The sequence below is a fragment of the Microcaecilia unicolor genome, chromosome 3, assembly GCF_901765095.1.
Source record: "Microcaecilia unicolor chromosome 3, aMicUni1.1, whole genome shotgun sequence".
NCBI lineage: Eukaryota > Metazoa > Chordata > Amphibia > Gymnophiona > Siphonopidae > Microcaecilia > Microcaecilia unicolor.
In genome coordinates, this window is record NC_044033.1 from 2139657 (window position 1) to 2156993 (window position 17337).

The 17337-nt window shown below is 49.3% G+C and overlaps 1 protein-coding gene across 2 annotated transcripts in view; it reads left to right on the forward strand.

The window, feature by feature from the left end:
• Positions 1–17337, forward strand: part of PTK7 (protein tyrosine kinase 7 (inactive)) — a 370128-nt gene that overhangs the window by 322848 nt on the left and 29943 nt on the right. For both annotated transcript variants that reach the window (XM_030195698.1, XM_030195699.1), the window contains exons 18-19: positions 9105–9256; positions 16861–17039. In XM_030195698.1, coding sequence (XP_030051558.1) covers positions 9105–9256; positions 16861–17039 — 331 coding nt within the window. The remainder of the gene's footprint in view (positions 1–9104; positions 9257–16860; positions 17040–17337) is intronic.

Below are 17337 nucleotides of genomic sequence, written 5' to 3' on the forward strand. Positions count from 1 at the left end.
TAAGAGTGGAGAAATGTGAATATAAAATTAACCTTTTTGCGGATGACATGCTAATATTCCTAGGGCAGGTGTCTAAAGGGATTCCCATACTAATAGACCTCATCCAGCAATTTGGAGCATTCTCGGGATTGCGCATCAACTTTGACAAGTCGGAAGCTATGGCACTGTCTGACAATTGTGTCTGAATAGGACTTCCAAATTTTCCTTTATCTTGGACAAAAGGGGCATTGAAATACCTGGGGGTCTATTTGCACCTGGACACAGCAATCATGTATAAGAAAAATGTATGTGAAAAATTAGACCAGATTAAACAACTATGCGTTAAATGGCGAGAGATCCCAGTGTCGGTCTTGGGGAGAGTGGCACTTGTTAAATTGGTGTTGTTTCCAAAGATCCTATATGCTTTACAAATGATGCCGCTGTGGATAGCTAGTAAGGATGAGGCCGGGTACAGAGGAGTGATCTCGTCTTTTATATGGAAGGGACGCAGGGCCAGAATAGGATATCAGAAGCTTATCCGGGCACGACAGGAAGGGGGCGTTAATTTACCAGATCTCAGGATGTATAACGTATGTGCACTCATTAGATGGATACACGAAATTTACACAGGGCACTATAGATTTGCATCTCCAGAGGTTTGGGAAACCGCTGCTCACCTTTGGTCAGTTTTTAACGCCCTTCACGCTAAGAAGGCAGGGATCAAACTGTCCCCCTTATTGAAACCGCTTCGCTTAGCATGGGACTGGTGGAGACAGAGAGTGGGGGGAGCTAGGGGACCCTCCCCATTCATAGAATTCCAAGATAATTCAGACTTCCCTTCGGGGCAAGGTCTCTCTCAATTTAGAACTTGGGCCCAGAAGGGATGTAGGTTTGTGGGGCAGATGGGCTCGGTGGGGAAGGTGTCAGCCCCAACCTTCGAAGAATGTCAAAATAGATGGGATATACCCAAAGCGCTGTCCTTCTCGTACTTGCAGCTTAGGCATTATCTACTCTCAGTGAGAAATAAAGATAAGCAGATCCCCACATTCACAGCATTAGATGTATTTAAGCAGATGCCAGAGGGAAGTAACAGACTCTCTAGTTGATACCACCTGGGCAAAACAAAGATGCCCAACGTACCTATACTCTCACTGGCGCATAAATAGAGTGACATGTTGGGGATGGAAGTTTCAGTAGCTGAGATTCAGAAAGGCTTCGACATGGCATATAGGATAACTCCTAATGTAAGCTGTCACGAAACTCAGCTAAAAATTTTACACTGTGCTTACATTACATGGAGCAGGGGCAAGGCAATGGGTCTATGGAACTCAGCAGATTGCGATAAATGTGTCAATCACAAGGGCACTATGGTACATCACTTTTTAGAATGTATGATGTTGCAGACATTTTGGAGGGGAGTATTGGCACATTTGGAAGAGGTAATTTGTTTCCTGGTAGAATGGAACTACAAAATATTAATGTTGGGATTAGACTCAGAGCTGGCACGACAGGGGATAACCAACTTACATTTTCGGTTTGTGTTATTAGCCCTGGTACTTGCCAAGAAAGTTATATTACAGCATTGGGTGGACAAAGCGCCACTGCCTGTTGCCCAATGGTACGCTGCTATGAAACAGATGGCAATCTGGGAGGGAGGGAAGGACTTAGAGTCTCGTACAAAATGGGAGAATACCTGAGGAAGGAGCTGATGGGCTGGGAGGACATACGAGAAGTGGAAGGACAGTGGTCCAGGCTAAAAGAAGTAATAAACAGGGCCACAGACCTTTATGTAAGGAGAGTAAATAAAAGCAAGAGAAAAAGGAAACCGATATGGTTCTCAAAGCAAGTGGCTGAGAAAATAAAGATTAAAGAGTTAGCGTTCCAGAAATATAGAAAATCTCAAGAGGAGGAACACGGGGAGGAATACCGGATGAAACTGAAAGAAGCCAAGAGAGAGGTACGTCTGGCGAAGGCGCAAGCGGAAGAACAAATGGCTAGAAATGTAAGGAGGGGAGACAAAAACTTCTTCAGGTATATTAGTGAAAGGAGAAAGACTATAAAGGGAATTGTGAGACTAAAAGATACAACAAAACGCTATGTGGAAAATGATGAAGAAAAAGCCAATTTGATAAATAGATACTTTTGTTCTGTTTTCACTGAAGAAAACCCTGGGGAAGGACCGAGAGGGACTGGCAAAAGTACACCTGAGAATGAGGTGGATAAAGCGCCGTTCACGGAAGAGAGTGTGTATCAACAACTTGGAAAGCTAAAGGTGGACAAAGCCATGGGGCTGGACGGGATCCACCCCAGAATACTGAGGGAGCTCAGAGAGGTTCTGGCGGGTCCTCTTAAAGACTTGTTTAATAAATCCTTGGAGACGGGAGAGGTTCCGAGGGATTGGAGAACAGCGGAGGTGGTCCCTCTTCACAAAAGTGGTGATAGGGAAGAAGCTGGAAACTACAGGCCGGTAAGCCTCACTTCGGTTATTGGAAAAGTAATGGAAGCGATGCTGAAGGAAAGGATAGTGAATTTCCTGGAAGCCAATAAGTTGCAAGATCCGAGACAACATGGTTTCACCAAAGGGAAATCGTGCCAAACGAATCTCATTGAATTCTTTGACTGGGTGACAGGAGAATTAAATCAAGGACGTGCTATGGACGTCATCTACTTAGATTTCAGCAAGGCTTTTGACACGGTTCCCCACAGGAGGCTCTTGAATAAACTAGACGGCCTGAAGATAGGACCCGAAGTGGTGAACTGGATTAGGAACTGGTTGACGGACAGACGCCAGAGGGTGGTGGTGAATGGAGTTCGCTCGGAGGAGGGAAAGGTGAGTAGTGGAGTGCCCAGCAAACGCTCCTATAGGCCAACTGGTGCAGTAGATGGAGGATTATTAGTAGATAGTGGGACTGGTGAAGACAGTGATTCATTGGATGGGAGGGCTAAGTGAGTTAGTATATTTCTCCGAGGACAAACAGGCTGCTTGTTGTAACATGTGGGCAGACGTCCGCTCCGGTCCAGGAAGCGGTAATTTTTTCAAGCAAAAAATATATAAAAGTTTTGCCAGAGTCTTCTGGCACGCGAATCGCACACACTGCGTGTGCGCAGACATGCCCCTTTAGTTCTTTTTTGTCCGCGATGAGGTGAAAGAATTTTTCTTGTTCTCCTCATTTTGGCCCAGGAACAGAGTCTGACAACTTTTTTAGTCTCTTTTTCTATTTTCTTTTATTTTAGGTCATTTCTAAAAAAACATATCTAATCCCGTAGTTCTTTCTTAGTTTTAGTCCTTTTCTAAGTTTTCTTTCTTTTTGACACGGTCAGCTTTAGGCCGCACGGTCAGGTTCTTCCCTTTCTTTTGTGCCCTCTTTTTCTTTTTAAAGGCACAATCGCGTCTTTTGATTTCACCGAAGCCGTTTTTCCTTCTATGTCATCGAGGACACCCAGCGACCTTCTCAGTTACAGATACCCACGCCTGGTGTATCCAGTGCCTTAGGCCCAACCATAACCCAGCCGCTTGTAGTCTGTGTCTTCATACGAAGAAATGGACCCAAGCGTCTCGAGAAGTCCAACGAGAAAAGCTTTTTGGAGCTCGGTCCTTCGACATCAGTACCAAGGTCAGTGGCGTCGACATCACAAGGAGCATCGACGTCCGGAGCAGAGGTAATGGCTGCAGATAGACCAACTTGCGCTGGGAGCAGTGAGGCGTCTAGTGGATCTCCACCTGCAAGGCCTCCTGTTTTTCAGGCCCCGCGGAACCAACCTTCATCGGACTTGGCCCCGAGGAGATGTGAGGATTCCACGTCCTCCTCATTGGTACCGAGGAGTCTCGATGACGGGCGCTATAGAAATGCTAAATAGTAGTAGTAATAGTAGTCGAACAAAGACGAAGAGCACCATCATCGTTCTCCTTCAACTCAGGATCCCGGGAGCTCTGGGGTGTCGAGAGAGTCGGCACCCAAGAAACGTCGGCACTGAGAGGATCGCTCCCCCTCTGTACAGGAGGTGCCGATGCGTCGGTCTTCTAGCAGCCCATTACCTGCTCCCGAGCCTCGACAGATTCTGACACCGCCTGATGGCGGCTCTTAATGAATGCATCCGAGCCTTGTTTCCAAAACTTCTGGAAGGACTGTACATCGGTCAGCTTCGGTGTCGGGGCTGCTTGCGCCTTCAATACCGTCTGCTGCAGCAGTGTCTGGCCCTTCTCCTACAGTGAGGGCCCCGGTGCTGCCTAAGGCTTCGGCGTCAGCTGCCACCCAGGTTGACTCCCCTTCGACGTTGGTGGAGGACGCTTCGCTGCAGTCTGAGCGGGAGTCGGCCTCTCAATATCGCCATCGAGGACGTCGTTCCTCCGCGTCGAGGCAGGCTCAGTCTCAGAGTACCTTAAGAGAGGTCTTATACAATACTGAACGTGAATGTTCGTGGGAGTCAGAGGAGGATCCCGGGTACTTTTCTTCCTATGGAATTCCCTCTGAACCTTCCCCTCCACCAGAGAGGAGACTGTCTCCACCAGAGAGTCTATCCTTTCCCTCTTTTGTCCGGGAAATGGCTACGGCTATTCCCTTCCCTGTGGAGGTTGAGGGTGAGTCCAGGGCTTAGATGGTCGAAGTCCTGGACTATTCTTCGCCACCTAAAGAGGCTGTAACAGTTCCTCTGCATAAGGTACTGGAGGAAGTCCTTATGCGAAACTGGTCGGTCCCTCTGTCTGGCCCCGTGATCCCACAGAAAGCTGAATCCCAGTATTGGATCCACGGTGAACCTGGATTGATGAGGTATCAGTTACCCCACAATTCTATGGTGATGGACTCCGCCCTCAAGAGAGCCAGGAGTACTAGAGACTATGCTTCGGCGCCCCCAGGCAGAGAAGCTAGGACTCTTGATTCTTTTGTGAGGAAGATGTATCAGGCCGCTATGCTTGCCGCCAAAATTCAATCATACCAGCTCTTCACGAGCGTACCCTTGCGGAACTCGAGGCCGCTGTCCAGCTTGATTGCACTCCCTCCGGAGTAAGCCGAGCCTTTTCGCCAGGTGGTCAGGCAGCAGAAGGCGTGTCGAAAGTTCCTGGTCAGGGCTACGTTCGACACTTCTGATGTAGCATCCAGAATTCCAGCTCAAGCTATAGTGATGTGCAGACGCTCATGGCTGCATGTCTCTGACCTGGATCTTTCTGTCCAGCAGCGAATGGCGGATGTTCCTTGCCGGGGGGGGGGGGGGGGACAACTTTATTGGTGAGAAAGTAGAGGATCTTGTTGATCAGATCAAGAAGCATAATGATGTTATGGATTCTCTCTCCCGCCGGACGTCTTCTGCTACTAACTCCTCATCTAGGAGGTTTTTTAGAAGGAAGACGAGTGCTCCGTATTCCTATCCTAGGCATAGGTACACTTATGCTTCTCGGCAGCCTGCCCAGGCTCAGCCCCAGCACAATCATTCTCATCAACAGCGTGCGTCTAAGGCCCATGCTGTTCCCCAGCAAAAGCAGGGGACGGGCTTTTGACTGGCTGCAGTTAAGCATAGCCTCAGTAAAAGTGTCCATGCCAGACAACTTGCCGGTTGGGGGGAAGTTGATATTTTTTCACCAAAGGTGGCCTCTCATAACCTCCGACCAGTGGGTTCTTCAAATAGTCCAGTTAGGATACACCCTCAATTTGGAATCCAAACCTCCAAATTTCCCACCAGGAGCTCATTCGTACAGCTCCCAGAACAAGCAGGTACTTGCAGAGGAACTCTCCTTCCTTCTAAAGGCCCAAGTGGTCGAACCCATTCCACCAGGGGAAGAAGGGCTGGGATTCTATTCCAGGTACTTTCTTGTGCAGAAAAAGACAGGGGGGATGCATCCTATCCTAGACCTAAGGGCCCTGAACAAATTCCTAGTTCGAGAAAAGTTCAGGATGGTTTCCCTAGGCACCCTTCTTCCCATGATTGAAGAGAACGATTGGCTATGCTCTCTGGACTTAAAGGAGTGGAGGAGTGGCCTAGTGGTTAGGGTGGTGGACTTTGGTCCTGGGGAACTGAGGAACTGAGTTCGATTCCCGGCACAGGCAGCTCCTTGTGACTCTGGGCAAGTCACTTAACCCTCCATTGCCTGCTGCATTGAGCCTGCCATGAGTGGGAAAGCGCGGGGTACAAATGTAACAAAAAAAGGATGCTTACACACATATCTCAATACTTCCAGCTCACAGGCGGTATCTTCGATTTCGGCTGGGAACACAGCACTTTCAGTACCGCGTATTGCCTTTTGGTCTGGCGTCTGTACCCAAAGTGCCTAGCAGTAACATAGTAACATAGTAGATGACGGCAGAAAAAGACCTGCATGGTCCATCCAGTCTGCCCAACAAGATAAACTCATATATGCTACTTTTTGTGTATACCTTACCTTGATTTGTATCTGTCATTTTCAGGGCACAGACCGTAGAAGTCTGCCCAGCACTATGCCTGCCTCCTAACCACCGGCTCTGGGACAGACCGTATAAGTCTGCCCAGCAATATCCTCGCCTCCCAACCACCAGCCCCGTCTCCCACCGCCGGCTCTGCCACGTGATCTCAGCTAAGCTTCTGAGGATCCATTCCCTCGGAATAGGATTCCTTTATGTTTATCCCACGCATGTTTGAATTCCGTTACCGTTTTCCTCTCCATCACCTCCCGTGGGAGAGCATTCCAAACATCCACCACTCTCTCCGTGAAAAAATACTTCCTGACATTTTTCTTGAGTCTGCCCCCCCTTCAATCTCATATCGTGCCCTCTAGTTCTACCGCCTTCCCATTTCTAGAGCGCTACTAGGGTTACGCAGTGCTGTACAATTTAACAAAGAGAGACAGTCCCTGCTCAAAGAGCTTACAATCTAATAGACAAGTGAACGGTCGGTCCGATAGGGGCAGTCAAATTGGGGCAGTCTGGATTCACTGAACGGTAAAGGTTAGGTGCCGAACTCAGCATTGAAGAGGTGGGCTTTAAGCAAAGACTTGAAGACGGGCAGGGAGGGGGCTTGGCGTAAGGGCTCAGGAAGGTTGTTCCAAGCATAGGGTGAGGCGATTAATACCTTTCAAATATTTGAATGTCTGTATCATATCACCCCTGTTTCTCCTTTCCTCCAGGGTATACATGTTCAGGTCAGCAAGTCTCTCCTCATACTTCTTGTAACGCAAATCCCATACCATCCTCGTAGCTTTTCTTTGCACGCACCGCTTCAATTCATTTTACATCCTTAGCAAGATATGGCCTCCAAAACTGAACACAATACTCCAGGTAGGGCCTCACCAACGACTTGTACATGGGCATCAACACCTCTTTTCTTCTGCTGGTCACACCTCTCTCTATACAGCCTAGCAACCTTCTAGCTGCGGCCACCGCCTTGTCGCACTGTTTCATCGCCTTCAGATCCTCAGATACTATCACCCCAAGATCACTCTCCCCGTCCTTACCTAACAGACTCTCCCCGCCTAATATATACGCCTCTCTTGGATTTCTACTCCCTAAGTGCATCACTTTGCATTTCTTCGCATTGAATTTTAATTGCCAAACCTTAGACCATTCTTCTAGCTTTTTCAGATCCTTTTTCATGTTTTCCACTCCCTCTTCACTCTTGCATTTATTCGTTTCATCACAGGCCCTTACATGAAGTTTTTTTTTTTCTTCCTTTTTTTTAATAAATGCTGATTCAGCATATGACATTGTTTGACTCATCAGTGTGATCTATGCAGATCAATAATTCAGGGTAATTAATTGACCAATTTTAGAAAGAAATGAAAGCACATTTATTCACGTAGGTCTTTTCTGTCATTTTGTTTCACTGAGCTCAGAACTATTGTTACTGGACAGGATGTATTATTGCAACTATAATGCATCCTGTCCAGTAGGACAGGACTGACTATTTAATATATATTTGATAATTTAGGTTTTAGGACTGACATATGTTTGACAATTTACTCTGTGAGTGGTTTGATGTTGTTTCCTCTGTTTGATTGTTTAATGTAATATATTGATTATGTATGTCCAGATGTCCATACACACACAGATAGTACAGGTAACTGGTACAGGGCTGTATCTGTGTGTGTATGGACATCTGGACATACATAATCAATATATTACCTGCAATACTCGCCCATTTTTATGGGCTTAACGGCTAGTACTTTATATATCCAAACTCGTATGTATTCTTTGGGAACCCACTGCCTCTGTGAACTGAACTCGGGACCATCCCTAGACAACGATTGCTGACATAATCCACTTATATTTTTCAATAATAAAATAAATACATAAAAATAACTAACATTCATTATGTGTTAGGTGACCTGCACCGAATACAGATGTACTTTGCATGGAATTAGAAATATTAAACCAGGATTAGATGAATAATATATTGTATGGACTGGAGGAGTAGCCTGATGTTTAGTGCAGTGCACTGAGATCCTGGGAAACTGGGTTAAATTCCCACTGCAGCTCCTTGTGATTCTGGGCAACTCACTTAACCCTCCATTGCCCAGAGCTGCCAAGGGGTCTCGATTTTTGAAAGGGTGATTTTAGTACACACCCCTGGGTCTGCCCACTCTGTCTCATGGCTCCGCACCTTCGCACACCTCAATTCCATGGCCATTCCAGAAAATATTTTATTTACACCAGTGACAGCAGGGATGGTAAGAGGGAGTGTTCCAGTTCACTCTATTACACCCCCTAACTAGCATCTATTCTCCCCAGGGACATAATAGCGAAAGGCCCTCCCACTTTGAATGTAAATCCATCCCATAATTGTGGCACTAGTTGAATCACTGGCAGAGCCGCTCAAGCCCCGCTAGCTGAAGAAGCATCAGGAGAAGCAGCAGCGGTGGTGGCAGTGTGGGGAAAAAAGTGATCACCTGACCTGGTGTCTAAGTGGGAGACTTTCCCACTTTGGCGGAAGTGCGGGAGATGACCCATCAAAGCAGGAGTCTCCCGCTGAATGCGAGAGATTTGGCAGGTTTCATTGCCCGGGTAGCTACATATATGTACAGCACTGCGTAACTGTAGTAGCACTATAGAAATTATTATTAGTAATAGTTGTAGAATGGACCTCATGACTGTAGTGCATTTCTTTGAAACTAGCAGGAACTTGGTGACTTCATGCTTTTCTTGTTCATCCTCTTGCTCCAGGTGTCTATTTGTACCCAGGTGGCCCTAGGAATGGAGCACCTGTCAAACAGCAGATTTGTACACAAAGATTTGGCAGCTCGGAACTGTCTTGTTAGTGCCCAGCGGCAAGTGAAAGTATCAGCACTTGGCCTCAGTAAGGATGTCTACAACAGGTCAGTAACTGTCTTTTTGCAGTATTTTTAATATTCCCTAAATATGGATCTCATCTGTAGTACTGCATCCAGTTTCAAGGCTACTTGTCCAGAGATATAGACCCAGTAATAGCTGTTATGAGGAGGGCTTACCAGATAACATAGTAACATAGTTTCCATATCATCATGCTGATCAATCCATAGAATGGTGGTTGTGTCCATCTACCAGCAGGCGGAGATAGAGAGCAATCCTTTTGCCTCCCTATATGTGGTCATGTGCTGCCGGAAACTCCTCAGTATGTTCTCTATCTCAGCAGGTGGTGGTCACACACAGCAGCAGCTCTGGCTAGGTCTCCAAGCGTAATTTTTAGGTTTTGTTGAGTACCTGGGGTTGAGGGCTCTTCTTGAGCAAGTGCAAACCTGGTGGCGCCAGGTCACTCCTTTTCTCCCACCTCCCGCTGGCTCCGTTTAAAAAAAAAAAAAAATTTTTGGACGTCCTTAAAGGCGTTTATTTCGACGTTTATTTAAACGTTTATTGCAGCTACTCACTGGGACACCAGGTCGTTAGAGCTCGGAGCGAGAAGCAGGTAATTTTTACCTTTTTATAGCGGGCAGGGGGTTCCCCGATCGATCTCCACATAGCCTATGGCGTCGGAGGGCGAGGGCGCGAAGAATCGCTCCCCGGACCGCGTGTGCGCTTCTAGCGGGGATGCGGGGGTCTTAAAGTCTGATTCGCCCTTGTTGGGTGTCAGTTTGGAGGCCGGTCAGTGTCCCGGGTCTTCCTCCGGTGCGGCGGTTTTTCCCGCCATAAACGCCCATCCCCCGCTGCTCGCCTCCGCCATCTTGGCCGGCCACTCTGCTCGGACGGCTTCTTCTTGGGCCGCCCTTGAGCTGGGAGACATTAATGCCATGGCCGCCCTTGATTTGGGCGACGGCAAAAAAGCGGCTAAAGTTAAGCGCCGTTCTTCCCGCGCGGCTCCTTCGCGGAGTGTCGCGCCGGACGCCATCTTGGATGCGCAGCATGTTTCTCCCCCGCTCTTGCAAGCGCCGGTTGAGGGTGCGTCTAGGGCAGTGGCCCAGGCTGCTGAAGTGCACAGTCTGGGGGGTTTCTCCCCCGAGTTTATTTTGCTGCTGCATCAGGCCTTCCTTATGCAAAACGCTGTCCCTTCTCCCTTGTCCGATAAAGGGGTTGAGGCCCCCGGAAGTAAACGCCCTCGGGTGGATTCCCAGGCCTTAGAGGACTCTGTTTCCTCTGATGTAGATGAGGGCAGCGTATCTGAGTTCTCCCAACGGTCCTTTGGGGATTCCTTGGAGGAGACGGATTCCCGCTCGGATGGAGCGGATGACCCCTCTGCAGCGCGGATCTTTCGCTCAGAGGATTTGCCCAACCTGTTAGTGCAGGCCATGAGCATTTTGAAGATTTCCTCTCCAGAGGACGTCTCTCCCTCAGCCCCTGTTGGCTCCGCCATTATGCTGGGGTCGAAGCGCCCGCCTAGAACCTTCCACGTGCATGATGCCATGCACACCTTAATTTCGGCTCAATGGGATGTCCCGGAAGCGAGCCTCAAAGTGGCTAGGGCTATGTCCCGCCTCTATCCTTTGCCTGAAGGTGAACGTGAGGCCTTTCTTTGGCCTACCGTGGATTCTTTAATCACTGCGGTGACTAAGAAAACGGCGTTGCCGGTGGAAGGTGGCACGGCCCTAAAGGACGCCCAAGACAGAAGATTGGAGGCGGCCTTAAGGTCGTCCTTCGAGGCGGCTGCCTTAAGTTTGCAGGCCTCAGTTTGCGGCTCCTATGTGGCCAGGGCGTGCCTGACGATTGTCCAGCGGGCTTCCCCCTCGGATCCTTCCTTGAGGGCTGATTGGCCGGCCCTGGAATCGGGCTTGGCTTATTTGGCAGACTTACTGTATGATGTCTTGAGAGCCTCGGCTAAAGGTATGGCTCAGACAGTCTCTGCGCGGCGGTGGCTTTGGCTGAAACATTGGTCTGCTGACCACGCCTCTAAGTCCCACCTGGCTAAGTTGCCTTTTAAAGGCAAGCTGCTCTTTGGGGTCGAGCTGGACAAAATTGTGACCGATCTCGGCACGTCTAAGGGCAAGAGGTTACCAGAGGTCAGTGCTCGCCCCGGTATCTCCAGAGAACGGTTTCAGGAAGCCCGTCGGTACCGCCCGGGCAAGTCGGGCTCCTCTGCCCCCTCTTCCTTCAAGAGGAATTTCTCCCCCAAGCAGCATTCCTTTCTCAGAGACCGCCGTCCCGGAGGTGCGCCCTCCGGTCCTCCCCCAGGGTCTCGTACCCAATGACGGGGTCCTGGTCCATGGCCCAGTGCAGATTGGAGGACGCCTGTCCTAGTTTCTGGGCGAGTGGACCAGGGTAACTTCAGACGCTTGGGTGCTGGAAGTCATCAGAGACGGCTACAAGCTAGAGTTCTGCCGACCCTTAAGAGACGGGTTTGTACTCTCTCCCTGCAAGTCTCCGGTCAAAGCTGTGGCAGTGCAGCAGACCTTGGACAATCTGATCCGCCTGGGTGCGGTCGTTCCGGTGCCAGAAAATCAGCTTGGCAAGGGACGTTACTCCATTTACTTTGTGGTACCAAAGAAAGGAGGTTCTGTACGGCCTATCCTCGACCTCAAAGGGGTCAATCGGGCCTTGAAAGTTCGGCACTTTCGCATGGAGACTCTCCGCTCTGTTATAGCGGCAGTGAAGGCAGGGGAGTTCCTGGCATCCTTGGACATCAAGGAAGCGTACTTGCATATTCCCATCTGGCCTCCTCATCAACGCTTTCTGCGTTTTGCAGTCCTGGGCCGACACTTCCAGTTCAGAGCCCTCCCGTTCGGGTTGGCTACTGCTCCGCGGACCTTCTCCAAAGTAATGGTGGTCATCGCGGCCTTCCTGTGAAAGGAAGGAGTACAAGTCCATCCTTATCTGGACGACTGGTTGATCCGAGCCCACTCTTATGCAGAGTGCGGCAAAGCTGTGGACCGGGTGATTGCTCTTTTGAGCTCCCTGGGGTGGATCATCAACTGGGAGAAAAGCCAGCTGCGCCCGACTCAGTCCCTGGAGTATCTGGGAGTTCGAATCGACACCCAAGTGGGCAGAGTGTTCCTGCCGGACAATCGGATTGTCAAACTTCAGGCTCAGGTGGACCAGTTCCTAGTAGCCTCTCCGCTTCGGGCTTCGGACTATGTGCCCTGGGCCAGGGCTCATATGAGACCACTACAACACTCTCTGCTGCAGCGCTGGACTCCGGTGTCGGAGGATTATGCTGTGCGCCTTCCCTTGGACCCAGCAGTGCGCAAGGCGCTGAGCTGGTGGCTGAAGACAGACGTCTGCAGGGATGCCTCTTGTGACCCCGGAGTGGATTGTCGTCACGACGGATGCCTCTTTGACGGGCTGGGGAGCCCACTGCTTGGGAAGGACAGCGCAGGGGCTCTGGTCTCCTGCAGAGGCAAAGTGGTCTATCAACCTCCTGGAACTCAGAGCCATTCGGTTGGCGCTTTTGGAGTTCCTCCCGGTACTGGCGTTGAAGCCAGTACGGGTCCTGTTGGACAATGCCACGGCTGTGGCCTATGTCAACCGCCAGGGAGGTACCAAGAGCGCCCCTGTAGCCAAGGAGGCCATGAATTTATGCCAGTGGGCGGAAGCGAGCCTGGAGCAGCTGTCAGCGGCCCTCATTGCCGGAGTCATGAATGTCAAGGCGGACTTTCTCAGTCGCCATACCTTGGATCCCGGAGAGTGGCAGTTATCGGCTCAGGCGTTCTTGGACATCACGAAGCGCTGGGGCCAGCCGAGCCTAGATCTGATGGCGTCATCGGCCAATTGCCAAGTGCCGCTCTTTTTCAGCAGAGGACGGGACCCTCGATCTCTGGGAGTAGGTGCTCTTCTCCAACAGTGGCCGACAGAAGAGATTCTCTATGTGTTCCCGCCCTGGCCCATGTTGAGCAGGGTACTAGACCGGGTGGCAAAGCATCCGGGCCGGATAATCCTGGTGGGTCCGGACTGGCCCAGACGTCCCTGGTATGCGGACTTGATCAGGCTCTCCGTGGACGACCCTCTGCGGCTGCCAGTGGAGCAGGGCCTGTTGCATCAGGGTCCCGTGGTGATGGAGGATCCCTCCCCCTTTGGTCTTACGGCCTGGCTATTGAGCGGCAGCGTCTGAGGAAGAAGGGCTTCTCAGACAAGGTCATCGCCACTATGCTGAGAGCGAGGAAGCGCTCTACTTCTACTGCTTACGCCAGGGTTTGGCGTACCTTTGCAGCGTGGTGTGAAGCAGGCTCACTTTCTCCCTTCACTGCTCCAATTTCTTCAGTGCTGGCGTTCCTGCAAGAAGGTCTGGAGAAAGGCCTGTCGCTCAGTTCCCTTAAAGTCCAGGTAGCTGTCTTGCTTCAGGGGCCGCCTGAAGGGTGCTTCCCTGGTTTCGCAGCCAGATGTGGTACGTTTTCTCAAGGGAGTTAATCACCTGCGCCCTCCTCTGCACTCAGTGGTGCCTGCGTGGAATCTCAACCTGGTGCTAAGAGCCTTGCAGAAGCCGCCTTTTGAACCCTTGTCGAGGGCATCTCTGAAAGACCTGACGTTGAAAGCAGTCTTTTTGGTGGCTATCACTTCAGCCAGAAGAGTTTCCGAGCTCCAGGCACTCTCATGTCGAGAGCCTTTTCTGCAGTTCACTGAGGCAGGAGTGACTATTCGCACTGTGCCTTCCTTCCTGCCCAAGATTGTTTCTCGCTTCCATGTGAATCAGCAGCTCTGTCTCCCTTCCTTTCGTAGGGAGGACTACCCAGAGGAATACTCTGCTCTCAAATATCTGGATGTGAGACGAGTCATCATCAGATACTTGGAAGTGACCAATGATTTCCGGAAATCGGATCATCTGTTTGTCCTGTTTGCAGGTCCTCGTAAGGGTCTGCAGGCTGCTAAGCCTACAGTGGCAAGATGGGTCAAGGAAGCCATTGCAGCGGCTTATGTGGCCGAGGGGAAGGTGCCGCCTATCCAGCTGAAGGCTCACTCCGCTAGAGCTCAGGCGGCCTCGATGGCAGAGGCCGGGTCCGTCTCCTTGGAAGAGATTTGCAAGGCGGCAACTTGGGCATCGGCCCATACCTTCTCCAGGCATTACCGCTTGACTGTGGCTGCTCGGGCGGAGGCCCGGTTTGGAGCTTCAGTGTTGCGGTCAGGGATTTCTATGTCCCGCCCTGGGTGAGTACTGCTTCGGTACATCCCACCAGTCTATGGATTGATCAGCATGATGATATGGAAGGTAAAATTATGTATCATACCTGATCATTTTCTTTCCATTAATCATAGCTGATCAATCCATAGCCCCTCCCAGATATCTGTACTGTTTATATTCTGGTTGCATTTCAGATTCAAGTTTAGTCTTCAGTTCCTGTTCAGGAGGACTTCGTGTTCAAGTTTTTTCAATTGGATTCTTCAAGAGTTGAGACGAGTTTGTGTTACAGTGAGCTGCTGCATTCCTCTCCCCTCCGTTTTACGGGGCTGGATTGAGACATAAATTCTGCCGGCGCTCCCTCCCGCTTCGTGCGGCTGTAGGGCAGCTTTGTACCCCTCCCGCTTCGGCGGTGTTAGGGTCAGTCAGCTCCTCCCGCGGTTGCGGTTGCAGGATAAGCCAGATCCCCCCCGCATCGGCGGGGTGGTGTTCCTCCCCCGCTCCGCGGGGATGAGCTGGACGGATTCCCCTCCCCCACTTGTGTGGGGATGAGCTGGGTTAATTCCCCTCCCCCGTTTCGGCGGTGGTGAGCTGGGCAGAGTGTCCCTTTGTGGGTGTAATTCTCTAAGTGCTGAGTCCTGCGGATGGAGCTTGGATATCGACATACTGAGGAGTTTCCGGCAGCACATGACCACATATAGGGAGGCAAAAGGATTGCTCTCTATCTCCACCTGCTGGTAGATGGACACAACCACCAGTCTATGGATTGATCAGCTATGATTAATGGAAAGAAAATTATCAGGTATGATACATAATTTTACCATATGATGGCAGAAAAAGACCTGCACAGTCCATGCAGTCTGCCCAACAAGATAAACTCATATGTGCTACATTTTGTGTATACCTTACCTTGATTTGTATCTGTCATTTTCAGGGCACAGACCGTAGAAGTCTGCCCAGCACTATCCCTGCCTCCCAACCACCAGCTCTGGCACAGACCATATAAGTCTGCCCAGCACAATCCCCGCCTCCCAACCAGCCCCCCCTCCCACCACTGGCTCTGCCACCCAATCTCGGCTAAGCTTCTGAGGATCCATTCCCTCGGAACAGGATTCCTTTATGTTTATCCCACGCATGTTTGAATTCCGTTACCGTTTTCCTGTCCCCCACCTCCTGTGGGAGAGCATTCCAAGCATCCACCACTCTCTCCGTGAAAAAATACACTCTGCACGTCTAACCCCCACAAACCTATGCTGGCATTGTAATGGAACATGTGGAACATTACTGCACGTGTTATTTGATTGCCCTCATATTCAAAAATTTTGGAAAGCAATATGGACCATCATTAGTAAAATATTTGATTCAGATATTCCACTAACTTCCTCATTAATAATTTTGAAATCCTGTTCTCCAGAATTCACGTTCTCTCCCAATAATTACAAATTGTTTGACATATTAGTTACTATAGCACAATGTATATGATTCTAAATAATTGGGAAACCTCTTCAGTGTTAAATGAACATTTCTGGTGGCAATCTGTTCTAATGTACCACAAGCTAGAATTGGCTTCCGCCACATTCACAGGATCAGTAATTAAAACAAATACTGTATGGTCTCCAATTGCTTCCTATCTTGATTCCATTACAAATGAAACTACATAAATGATAACTACTTATCTTAGATTACTATTATAACTATAATTATATAATTCCTTGGCACACTATAATCCATTATATATCTCCATAATGCATCTTTATTTCTTTTGGTTAATGTTATGTACTATTTACATTGTACTAAAATCAATAAAAAAAATCTTGGAAAAAAAAAAAAGAAATAGTGTGGAGGGAAAAATGGTATCTGAATTCAGAAATGTTTAACAGAAAGAAAAAGGTCAGAAAAGCCAGATACTCTTTATCTACATAGTAACATAGTAGATGACAGCAGAAAAAGACCTGCACAGTCCACCCAGTCTGCCCAACAAGATAAACTGACGTGTCATTTTTTGTGTATACCTTACCTTGATTTGTACCTGTCTTTTTCAGGCCACAGACCGTATAAGTCTGCCCAGCACTATCCCCACCTCCCAACCACCAGCCCTGCTTCCCACCGCCAGCTAAGCTTCTGGGGATCCCTTCCTTCTGAGGAGGATTCCTTTATGTTTATCCCACGCATGTTTCAATTCCGTTACTGTTTTCCTCTCCACCACCTCCCGCGGGAGGGCATTCCAAGCATCCACCACTCTCTCTGTGAAAAAATACTTCCTGACATTTTTCTTGAGTCTGCCCCCCTTCAATCTCATTTCATGTCCTCTCGTTCTACCGCCTTCCCCTCTCCGGAAAAGGTTCATTTGCAGATTAATACCTTTCAAATATTTGGGAGAGGGGTGAATGGGATGGATAGTTTGGGGAAGGTAAAAGGGCAAGCCTCCAGATCTGACTTACTAATGATATGTGTGTTGCTCCCTAGCGAGTACTATCACTTCCATCAAGCATGGATCCCTCTACGCTGGATGCCCCCAGAAGCTGTTCTGGAAGATGAGTTCTCTACTAAGTCAGATGTGTGGTCCTTTGGAGTGTTCATGTGGGAGGTTTTCACCCTGGGAGAACTGCCGTACTCTAAGCTGGAAGATGATGAGGTGCTGGCAGGTATGAATGGAAGGTTCAACTTAAAAATATGTCAGGGCTCTGTCTGCACAATTTTCCCCACAGAATCAAGACTAGAAGTCAGCTTTAAGGACCATCACCCATAAAGATTCTAAGTTGTTCTGAAGAGTCTGATTGGCTGTGGAATCTTAATCTGTACTTTCTAAAATAGCATCACTTTAAACTTCCCTCTGTCCTGAGAATAAGATCTCAAACTGTGAATTTGAGGCAGCCTGTCTTGGGAGAGGCGGACCCCTTCACTATGAAAAGAGGGCAGCCTTTTTGTCCAAACAGGACTAAT